This window comes from Dermacentor andersoni, chromosome 2 (genome assembly GCF_023375885.2).
Source record: "Dermacentor andersoni chromosome 2, qqDerAnde1_hic_scaffold, whole genome shotgun sequence".
Taxonomy (NCBI): domain Eukaryota; kingdom Metazoa; phylum Arthropoda; class Arachnida; order Ixodida; family Ixodidae; genus Dermacentor; species Dermacentor andersoni.
The window spans coordinates 143975811-143988339 of NC_092815.1; the positions used below are offsets into that span (position 1 = coordinate 143975811).

The 12529-nt window shown below is 47.9% G+C and overlaps 1 protein-coding gene across 1 annotated transcript in view; it reads left to right on the forward strand.

The window, feature by feature from the left end:
• The window catches only part of LOC126540960 (phospholipid-transporting ATPase ABCA3-like), a 90378-nt gene that overhangs the window by 62999 nt on the left and 14850 nt on the right, over window positions 1-12529 (forward strand). The window contains exon 4 of the mRNA XM_055076485.2: window positions 658-989. Coding sequence (XP_054932460.1) covers window positions 658-989 — 332 coding nt within the window. The remainder of the gene's footprint in view (window positions 1-657; window positions 990-12529) is intronic.

Consider the following 12529-nt stretch of genomic DNA (forward strand, 5'->3'; position numbering starts at 1 on the left):
GTCGTTATAAAAGTGAAATTCAGTGACCCTTTGAAACTGAATGTTTTTTTTTTTTTTTGCACTAGCCTTAAAACACAAGGGAAAGGAGCAATGTAAGGAAATCTGCAATTAGTATTCAGGTTGCTGCCTGAATTATTGTTGCTATTTCTTAAGTGTCATTATCTGTTCCAATATGTCACGCACTCTGTACGCATTACCCCAGCAGAGCCAAAATCAAGGCTACTGTGAATTGCTGACGTGATTTTCTCATTCTAACCGCAGGTAACACTAGTTGTTTTCATTGCCTCTTAAACTTGAAGCCTTATCTTGCCTGGTGGCCGACACTCTCGATCAATTGCGTTTGTTATCCCTTTATATGGTATAGTTTGGATCCGATATGTGTTTCGTCTCCAGCACACAGAGCAAGGCAAAGCTTCGAGAAATGCTGGCGCTAGGCTTAGCTACAGTACTTGTGAAATGTGTATTTAATTTACCGAATCTTCTTCTTACGTGGGGCCCACGTTACTTTCTCATCGGCTTTCTTGCAGCGTAACTTATCCTGAGAAGACCATTTTGACACGAAGCGGATAGATGCGAGCATTTATGCAAAAATCGAGTGATGTGCAGGCTTCCGGGGGCCTAGAGTTGTAGATTCTGCTTCTCGATGTATACTTTCAGAACGACGCTTCGCACACGGCCCGTTGGAGGAGATCCCGGACGAAGACGTGAAGGCGGAGAAGGAGCTCGCCGAGCGGCTGGCGGCGAACGGCGCGTCCGCCGAGCTGGAGCAGGGCTGCATACTCGTGGCGCACGACCTGCGCAAGTCGTTCGGTTGCTTCCAGGCCGTCAAGGGCATCAGTCTGGCTCTTCGACGCGGCGAGTGCTTCGGGCTGCTCGGCGTGAACGGCGCGGGAAAGAGCACGACTTTCCAGATGCTCGCGGGTCTCCTCGAGCTCAGCTCGGGCGAAGCCTACATGTCCGACGTCAAGCTCTCGGCTTCGCGCAGGCGGGTACGGATTTTGTGACCGATTTTGTACCGATTTTGTGACCGATGACAAAATGAGCACTACGGTACAGTGAGCGAACTTTGCGTTGTGAAATCATTAGGCCGCCAAATAAGAATACCTTCGAAAATGTATACTTTGTTTGCCAGCCGGCAGCGGGAGGGGATCGAGGGGGCGCTTATGAGTTTTCATAAGCAGTCGGATCTTCGCAGCAAAAGCGGCGACGCTCACGGAAGGCTATAGGCGGCAGACGCATCGAATGAAGCTGCTCGAATTCCTATGCTGCTAATGCATGCGTTGTTTTGTGTCAGTGATGTGTTAGTTGAAGAAGGGTACTACTATGTTAATGATGCTCGTAACGTGTGACTACGACAGGAACGTATTGTTGCTACTGTGATGACGTCCAGAAGGTTACGACAAGCAAGCTTGTAGTAAATAACGTAAGCGCACCACTATAGTAACATAGATGCCTGTTCAAGATATTTTGGAATTAATATCTGCAGTCAAGCAGAGTCGGCCCTGAGTCAAATTTTATATGGTCATCAAAGCGTAGTGCACTTTCAGTACATATTATTTGATGTTGACATCAAATCATGGTGCCGGCTCACCCTTGTTCTACTTGTGGCGCATCTACCTTCGCTTTTGTCTATCCGTTAAGTAGGCTATCTACTGTCCAAAGTATATGTGTAAATGACATCGTACAATGCTTAAAAAATCCCACGTCAGAAATATCGCGGTTCCTGTAGCGGAGCGAGTGCTGCCTAATAGTTTCTCTGCAAGCACATAACCGTTGTTGGTTTTCACAAAATTAGATTATGCAAATTCCACACACTGGAAAAACGCTGAACGTAATGTTTCTCTTGCGTAGATGGTTCTGTTCAACGTTGTTTTCGTTATTTGATTACATTGGTATTGATGGTACGTTGCGCTATGTAGACATATGTAGATATCACGTATAGATACCAAGCTGTGAAGGCATTGCCTGTGTTGAAGCAATGCACGAGAACAAGCTATGTTGATTCCTTCATCTTCCTGGAAATAAGTGAAAAATTGCCACTACAAACTAAGAAAATACAGCCCTCGATGTTGGATTGGATGTCAAAAGACCGTTCTTGCACCCTTAATTTTCTGGAAATATTGAAAATTTATGCATTCGTTAGCAGTACACATTTACTGTGCCCTTTCTGGAATTTCAGGGTGTTGGAATGGTGATTTGTGCTAAACTTACACCTTAGGAAACTTAGGGGTGCTCGGGCACTTGAACGTTTCAAGAAAGTAAAAATCCATACTGGTTTACTTCTTAGTAGTTTGCACCAAGTCATTGTTCTTGTGCGTCACATGGTCAGAGTAGGCTTTGGATGTCATCCTTCTACCTCATGTATGCGGCGTCCCTGTTGGTGAAGGGAAGGGACCGAGTTGTTTCTTTTATTTCCTCACCTGCCTTTCGCTTTTTACCGCTGGCTTCGTTGAAATTGTTGAAGCTTTGTGTTGTTTTATAGATTAGCTAGCAAGCGTTAGCGAATCCTGGCTCGACAGCCGATTGTAGTTCTTCAGGCCCATGTCCTTTGTGGTGTCGCATCAGGGAAGGCGCGATATTATGCGCAGTAAGTCTTGCATTGTCTCATGCAGTATCAGTTGGAATAAACATTGGCAGGAACAGCCTGCTACCGATAAGAAATAACATTTACTGCGGAGACGGCGCGTCCCATTCGTAAAGTGGGGGGAGACATTTTGTCCTCCTGTTCTCTCTCTCTCTCTTGTCTTTCAGATCTTCCTGCTAGTTTCGCCTAAGTTATTTCACCATTGCGCTGGTTTGTAGATAAACTGAAGAGCGTCGTGTCAGCTTATTGTAGCACCTAGAGCGCCAGCGCCCTTTTTAGGAGCTGTAATATGTCCCGTGGTGGTATCGGCGGATTGGTCTATACGTACCACTTCCCATTGGCAATCTGTAGGTCCGCAGTTAAAATCCCAGTGGAGTACTTCGGGGCTTTTTGTTTCTTCGCTCATTTTTTTATGAGCTGCTCGGAAGTCACTTCCCGATTACTTGAGCGGATATGCGAAAGCATATGTTAGTGATAGAAGAACGAGTATCGCTGTAAAAAGAAAACGTAGCGTGCATACAGGCGTGCATATAGCGATTGGGAAATTGCGTGCGATTCCAGCAAATCCCTAATTCATATGGGTGTATTAGTTCACTAAAACACCCTTCTCTATGTGTGTAAGTGGATGAGTTATAGACACACAAAAAACACCCCTAAAGGTGCGATTGTCTTTAATTTTTGTTCCATATTCAATCATGTCGTTACCAGTGACGTCTCCCATCAGTCTCCGAATGCCCAGATGTTCATGACCTTGTGGTGCTGATAGAATTGCGAGTAGGCGCGTATGGGGGCGAAGTGCGAAAGGCAATGGTTCGCGGCAAACGCGGCTACACTTATTATCCATGAAATGATCAATTACAACTCCTAATTGAGACGTTGATAGGTGTCTTTTTGAGAACACCATCCGAGACGTATAAGCCAGCCTCACTACGAATATGCTTTTTCTCGAAACTTTGCCGCACTATCATGACAGTTCGTGAGTTCCCTCTCCACGCCTCAGCCTGCATGAGGAACCCCCTGCCCCGTCAACTCCCGGATACACAACGGCGGCACCGCAGTGATGTGACAATAAGGTCGGTTGACATGCTACATAAGTCACAGTAATGCCGGGAGCATCTTTCCTTAATTTTGTTTTTATTTATGTATACTGCCCACTACTAGAGCTACCCAAGCAAGGGAGGATTGAGGTGTTAGTAGACGATGTCCAAAAGCATCTGCATCAGTACATTTTACAGTAGCACTCGGTAAAAAGTTAGCACTCATTGACTTAACGAGAAAAAGAAAGAGAGTGCTTGAACAGCTTCGTTCGTGCGAAGTATGGATGCATAACGTGAGAGGGATTAGTTCTCAAAGACCTGTTATCAGTATCGGTGCAACCATGCTTTCGGCGGCGCTACCTGGAGGATCGGGCCATGTTGTGAATTGCATTGATCCCCTTGCGTGGAAATAGGTAGCATACCCACGAGTGGTGTCAGGATGGGCCCGCCAAGTTAGCACGACAGTCTCCGGAAGGCTGTCAGTTTTGTTTACATAGCGGCCCAGTTTACTGGGACAGGTAATCACTATGACGAGCTAAATCTCTGGAGAGCTGAAAGAAAATTGGAAGCACCATCTGGTAAATTTAAGGGATATAAGGCGACAGTATTAGGAAGATGGTGCAGCTGATACTCTAGTTTGAGACTATGAGGAAGGAGTTCAGGGGTATGTCAGATCAATCATTACAATGGTTGCCAAGCGAAGTAAACCCACACGAATACGGCAGACGGTTAGGTTGATTGATGACAAGACATACGCAGTTATGCAATGCAGTCAGCATGCATAACGCGGGGATAATTGTATATCTTGAGAAGAGGTCGTCGTCTAGAAATAGACATGGAACATGTGATGGTGATGGGAGCTTCAGCTACGTTGCGTGACAGCGTTCAGCACGCCACTTTTCTTTGAAAGCGTTGTAAGGCTTCTGCCGCGACTTAGTTCACCGGTCTCTTGATGCGCGAACCGAAGAGCCGTGCTCGTGCTCCTTCGGTCGAGATACAAAAAATATTTCGATTACAGGTCCCTTTTTGCAACGAAGCAATACATGGCTAGGGCATCTCCGTCGTCCGCGAACAACCCGCGCCACTCGGCGCAACCACGCCAAGGTGCTCGTACGCACGTCGTCATGCGTTCGTCGTCGTGGTGTCCTTCCACAGCTGGCTCCGTTGCCGCTGATTGCTTAAGGTGGTATGAGCCATTCATAGGCATGGGGAAACTATGATCATCATCACCACCACCACCATAATCAACAACCATTATCATTAGGAATGGCTCGAGCATCGTCGTCGTCTTCCGCAGCTGGCTCGTTTGCCGCTCATCATTACAGCGTAAAATTTCATTTCTCTTCGGTTGTCGTGACGCGGAGGCCGTCTTAATTTTTTTTTTTTTTTTTACGGTGGTATGAAGCATTACTTAAGGTATATGGCCCATTCGTTGTCTCACGTGACGGGCGCATTTAATAACAGAGGTGATACAAGAATGTGTGTGCATGCCTATCGTTATGATGACCACCGATAAGGACAAGAAATATGTTCGTACCTTTGCTAAAAATTCAATGTCACCTCTGTTTCGTGTGCTAAACAGCTCCGCTGGTCCTTCACAGAGTGGGATGGCTCATGATTGTTTTTCGTCGTCCTCTCGCGTTATTGAAAAACTAGTCGTATTCGTTTATTCTTTTATCAAAATGGAGTTGTTTGTCACTATTTTTTCAACTCTGTGTGGGTCCGAATTTTATGTTCGCCGTCCGGAATGTATATTTTATACATCTGAAGAAGAAATGAAAGCATAAAAAAATATCACAGATTTTAGTCATATATTAAAGCCTTCTATCGCGCGCCTTACATAATATTGGGAAGTAATGAAATGTCAAATGCCTAACTTTGCATTCCTAAATATGCGTGAAATTTGCTCTGAATCTCTGTGAAACTTCTTTGCATGCATTCGTAGTTAAGTCATGTAACGTACGTGATAGAAGTTAGCGGTACAACACAGAGGCCTAATCGCGCTGTACCACACCTTGTGGTACAGCGAAATTCCAAGAACAGCCACTGTTCTACGACACCAAGTCTAGGTAGGCTTGGTGACAGTAGTATGTGACTTGCAGATTTCCAAGTAACATATCACTTGCAAGCTCTACAAGCCGTTATGCATATCTGCAATGTACATGACAATTATGGGAGAAAGAAAACAATCCTCTAGCTCTAGTGACAAGAAAAAAGACGATACGGCATGCAATCCACACGCATGATTTCGAGTGCGAAGTAGTAACAATTGCGTGCTTCTACAGACAGCAGTCGCATGGATGGAAGGATCTCTTAAAGCAGAATTCTCCAGCTGGACAGCGGTAGCCAGCGAATTTTTATTGTCACTGGACTTTCACGAAGCCTTGCATGCGTTAATATAAGGAAAGAAAGAATGACCATAGGCGCATTTATTGGTACAGAGAACGAACGATGGGTGTGCGTTGTCGAAGTCAAAACAGCGGAAAATCCAGAAGGCAATCTTTTGAAAACAGTCAAATTAGATGTAATATTGAGTCCGGACCTGCCTCGACCTGATGAAAAAGCGAAGTCGTACAGAAAGGAAATGGGATTAATATTAGCAGATGAGCAGTGCTAGGCGAAAACAAATATGGGACGAGACTCCTTATCGGAGCTGGCTTCTACTAGGAAATAGTGTTGGGAAAAACATAATGGATCAACGAGAAGACTATACTAGTGGAAATCATTCTGGGGGGTTGCATGGCTCACGGATTGTGCACAATGAAATGCCAATTACGCACTGCGAGTGCTGTTGTTTTACTACACGCTTTAGAAAGACGTGGACATATCAGCAATGCAATCAGAAACTCTTAAGAACTAGAAGACTTGGGCCTAACACCACGTGAAGTCATCGTAAAGTACGAGAGATGATGATATTGACACGTGTACTTATATTTATCGGGCGACCACGTTTCGCCGCCTAACAAATCTTATCGCACAGCGCGGGACGCGCTTGCATGTATCTGAAGTTTCTGGAAAGTTATCGATGCTTCTATCCGCAGTCTGTTGTCGCCGAACCTTGTGTTATCTGATTTATTCGCCTGACGCGAATGCTGTAGAACTTTGTGGAAGGCACGCGAGTCCCAACGATTAGTCTGGAACATTGGACGATTCTGTATAAAAGCCGACGCGCTTGACCCGCTGATCAGATTTCCGACGATCGCCGACTGTGTTCGCCGCTTTCGTTGTGCTATAAGTGTAGCCTGTTTTGTGGGCACAAGTTCGCCCAATAAAAGTTAGTTTTCTCGTTCACAGTATTGCTACTGTGTTCTTCTACGTCACCACCACGTGACATCTGGTGGAGGTGCTTTGCGTTCATGTACCGGACGCCCCCACAAAGCCGTGACTCAAGCCCTCACTCGGAAGACACCAACGTCGCCAAGAACCAGCGAGGTAGCCGCAGGCTGCAAGGACTGCCCCCGGAGCACGGACTTTTGCCTGAGACGACTAGGAAGATGACCACCACGTCCACCCCAATGGCAGCCCCAGCGTCACCCGTCGTGCTGCAGCAGCCCAGGGAGCCTCCGACGTTCCGCGGTTCAACTTTCGAGGACCCGGAAAGCTGGCTTGAGACGTACGAGGGAGTCGCTACCTTTAACAACTGGAACAGCGACGACAAACTGCGATATGTCTTCTTCGCTTTGGAAGACGCGGCCAGGACGTGGTTCGAGAACCGAGAAGCCACCTTAACGACCTGGGAACTCTTCCGAAGCAGCTTCCTGCAGACATTCGCAAGCGTCGTACGCCGAGAACGAGCCCAAGCGCTATTAGAAACCCGGGTGCAGCTCCCTAATGAGACGACCGCAATCTACACGGAAGAAATGAGCCGTCTCTTCCGCCACGCCGACCCTGACATGCCCGAGGAGAAGAAAGTCCGCCTGCTGATGCGTGGTGTGAAGGAGGAACTTTTTGCCGGAATGGTACGAAGTCCACCGAAGACCGTCGACGAGTTTCTTCGCGAGGCCATCAGCATCGAGAAGACACTCGAGATGCGAAACCGGCAATTCGACCGCCGCACAAACTCGACAAACTACGCCGGAGTTCAATCACTGGCCACCGACGACCTGCGCGAGACTATCCGAGCGGTCGTGCGGGAGGAGCTACAAAAGCTATTCCCACCATCACAGCCTCAAGTGGCTTCGATTGCCGACGCCGTCCGTGAGGAGCTCCAGCAACAACTTGGAGTAGCCCCTGTATCGCCGCAGCCTGAGCCGCAAGCGATGACCTACGCCGCCGTCGCACGCCGTCAAGGTCCCCCTACGCGACCGCGCCAGGGCCCTGTCACGCCGCAGTTCCGTCGTCCGCCGCCGCCAGCGCCAGCACGACCACCCGTCGCCCAGCGCACCTACGCGAGGAAGACGGACATTTGGCGAGCCCCCGACCACCGCCCGCTCTGCTACCACTGCGGTGAAGCAGGGCACATCTACTGCCGATGCCCATACCGGGAGATGGGACTCCGAGGGTTCGCCGTTAACGCGCCGCGACCACAGATTGGCGAAAGACCTCGCGATATCGCCGACTACCTCGCCGCTACTCAGTGGAGCTCTCGACGACCGTCGCGTTCGCCATCGCCAGGCCGCTACCTGTCGCCGCAGCGCCGACCATACACTGGCCCAGCCCGGGGCCGGTCAGCGAGCCCATATCCGGAAAACTAAAAGCAGCAACCGATGGAGGTGCGGTTGCTGTTCGTCGAACTGACGAAGATCCTCCGCCGCCGACGAAGACACCGACGAAACTACCTCGACGACATAACGACACGCCGCCGTCCCGACGAAATCAGGAAGCCAAGACTACACCGATGAAAGAAGACTTGACGACGCGACGTTCCAACTTCAGTTCAACACGACGCAGCCGTGATCCGACGCCAAGACCTAACTGTAACGCAAGACAGAGAACCACCGACCTCGACGTGCTTCTCGACGGCCACGCAGTCACCGCCTTAGTAGACACAGGAGCCGATTACTCCGTCATGAGTGGACACATCGCCGTCCAGTTGAAGAAGGTTAAGACTGCATGGGAAGGCCCTCAAATGCGGACCGCTGGAGGACACCTGATTACGCCGACAGGAATGTGCACGGCAAGAATTACCATCCACGACCGGACTTACCCTGTCACCTTCGTTATCCTCCAACAGTGTTCACGAGACGTCATTCTCGGCATGGACTTCCTCAACCAACACGGCGCAGTCATCGACCTGAAGTCGAAGTCAATAACGCTGTCGGAAGATAATGCGATACCGCCGGAGAGCCCTCGTAGTCACCACGCCTTGAGTGTGCTCGAACATCAAGTGAGCATCCCGCCTCGCTCCAGCATTTTTATTTCGGTCAGCACCGAAACACCCGCTGACGTAGAAGGCGTCATCGAAGGCGACCAACGTCTACTGCTAGACCGTGAAATTTGCGTCGCAAGAGGGATCGCTCGACTGCACGGAGGACACACGAAAGTGTTGCTGACAAACTTCAGCCAGACAAGCCACAGGAGGACAACTGCCTACCATCCGCAGACGAATGGTCTCACGGAGCGCCTCAACAAGACCCTCGCCGACATGCTAGCAATGTACGTCGACGTCGAGCACAAGACGTGGGACGCGGTCCTGCCGTATGTAACCTTCGCTTACAACACGGCGGTGCAAGAAACAACACAGATCACGCCGTTTAAGCTGGTTTACGGCAGGAACGCGACGACGACGCTAGACGCCATGCTGCCCCACGTCACTGACGAAGAGAATGTTGACGTCGCTAGCTATCTCCAGCGCGCCGAAGAAGCCCGACAGCTCGCCCGCCTGCGGATCAAAAACCAACAGAGGACCGACAGCCGACACTACAACCTCCGACGACGCTTTGTCGAGTACCAGCCCGGTGACCGTGTTTGGGTTTGGACCCCTATACGCCGACGAGGACTGAGCGAGAAGCTCTTGCGTCGCTATTTCGGACCATACAAGATCATCCGACGTATTGGCGCACTGGACTATGAGGTCGTGCCAGACGGCATTTCGCTGTCACAGCGGCGCCGCTCACGACCTGAAATTGTCCACGTTGTGCGACTCAAGCCGTACCACCAGCGTTGACGAACTTTGGGACTTCGCGTAACTGACCTTTGGACTTGATTTCTTTTCGTTGTTTTGTTACTTATGTTTAGTAAGTGTCCTTTTGTGTTTCGCTCTCTTATATTTGTAGCATCGGGACGATGCTTTTTAAGAGGGGGGTATTGACACGTGTACTTATATTTATCGGGCGACCACGTTTCGCCGCCTAACAAATCTTATCGCACAGCGCGGGACGCGCTTGCATGTATCTGAAGTTTCTGGAAAGTTATCGATGCTTCTATCCGCAGTCTGTTGTCGCCGAACCTTGTGTTATCTGATTTATTCGCCTGACGCGAATGCTGTAGAACTTTGTGGAAGGCACGCGAGTCCCAACGATTAGTCTGGAACATTGGACGATTCTGTATAAAAGCCGACGCGCTTGACCCGCTGATCAGATTTCCGACGATCGCCGACTGTGTTCGCCGCTTTCGTTGTGCTATAAGTGTAGCCTGTTTTGTGGGCACAAGTTCGCCCAATAAAAGTTAGTTTTCTCGTTCACAGTATTGCTACTGTGTTCTTCTACGTCACCACCACGTGACAATATAATAGTAGCTAGTAGCATAGCAATGACATAATAGTAGTTCCAGGGACAGTTACGGAGGAAAGCGAGAGGTACCAAGAAAAGCTTCCTTGGATGAATTTGTAAGCTATCAATGATACAAAGACATCAAAAGATCTATCGCTATCAAAAGACATATGCAAGTGTTTATAAAGCTCTAAAGAGACAAAAGAATATTGGAAGAGTATGATAAGACAATGCAAGAGTATTTCACGTCTGGCATGGCGAAACTGGGGCATCACGATAAAAAGTGCGGGCATGTAAGGGCATGCAATGTGTTACATGCTCGCATTGGTGTGGCATGTATTACATTCTACACCAAGCAGTGATACGAGGGGACAGAACAACGATCAAAGTGCGAATCGTTTTTGACGTGTCCTCATTGATCAATACCGGCTTGTCGTTGAATGACCACTTAAAAGCAGGATCAAACATGAACCCCAACATATTGACTTTATTATTAAACATGTGTAGCCAGGGCATCGCAATGACTGCTGACGTTGAAACGGCATTCCCACAGACCGGCATCCATGAAGATGATAGAGACACCCTCCGATTTCTACGGTGGGAGAAAGCCAGACAGATGGAACTCCGGCGAAAGAAAGATCGCCACATGGCGAATGACGCGAGCGGCTTTTTGAAAGGATCTGAGCAGCTTTCTTGTAGCCGCAATGATTTGTCACCACCTTAATAAAGAAACTAGGGAACGTTTCTGCCACAGCCAAGAAACTCCGAAATTCTATTTACGTAGATTACGTGATGCTATGTGCCAAAGACGATCAAGAAACGGAAGTTATACGCGTCGAAGCAAAAAACGTTTTTCTGAAGTGCCGGAATGAACATCAGCAAATGCACCTCCAACAGCACAGAATTAACGAAGACATTTGAACAAGACTGCATACCTGAAAATTTGCATGGAGTTATGCTACTTGGATTAATGCGGGACACATGAGATGACACATTAAGGAACCCAGTGAAAATTGGATTACAAAAGTCGGGGACAGGCTCACGAAACCCTCGGTATACTGGAAGCAAGCGCCAAAATATCCGACCTGATAAGATTTATAGCGCCAGTCGCGATCGTCACCGAAATCGTAATACAACGATTATGGAAAGCGGATATTTCGTGAGACTATCCAATTGAAGAAACAGAAAACGCTAAATGAAAGAAATTAATGCGAGTGACTACAAACAGTTGAAAAGCACAAAGTACCGAGGCCCTATACGGAAAGTTTAAGCTTGCGTACAAGCATGAGCATACACATATTTCATATGCTAGTCCGGCAGCACATGGAACCGTGGTATCTCATGAGGATGGAAGAAAAGCAGTACAGTTACAATTTGCGAAGACAAAAGTAGATCCAATAAAGAACACTAGCCTGGCGAGATTAGAACTTGAAGGAACAACGCTTTCAGTGAGAATGTAGAAATGCTTACACCAAGAGTTGTATATGACAAAATCACTATATCAAGTGAAGTTTTCGGCTCATTCAATCACAGTACTTCATTGAATCACGAGACTGAACAAGCGAGAAACTTTCATTGGCAGCATAATCAGCGAAATAGGAAGTACGCCACACAAATTAAAATTTGCTAACTTTTTAACGAGACGTATTATTGCGCAGAGTCTACTGTCAGCTGCATCGGGGCAGAAATTTTGCTAGAAAGGACCATAGGAATTGTGCCCTCCCCCCCCCCCCCCCACCACCACACACACGCACACAATAATCAGCAAATCTCTTACAGAATTAGCGGTATAGAAGAAGATCAGATGAAGCACATCGTCATCATTCAGAACACAACGCAATGTACCACGGAACAACTATCAACTCCAACCAGTTTCACTCTTACCAAAAATTGATTACAGCTCATATCAAAGACGATGTAAATGACCTGCGTCCATATGGAATGAGCGGTCCACTGAAATAGAAAAAAATATATTTTCAGAATCACGCGTCATGAAACAGGAACAGAAGGGTCATATCAACGCCGAGATCAGACGAATCCAAAAGGTGGACAGTATCTTAACTTTGAAAGGATATGAAGTGTCTGAAAAGGAAGAAGGATTGCTGAGACTTCGGGAAAGGCTACAAGAAGCGTTAATTACATTTGATAAAAAACGTCCGATTGTGCTACTCCGTCACAACGACTTACAAAACGTATAGTGCGACACATTCTTCATAAGACATTACATGGTGGAATCAGGGACACGCTCACAAAGCTGA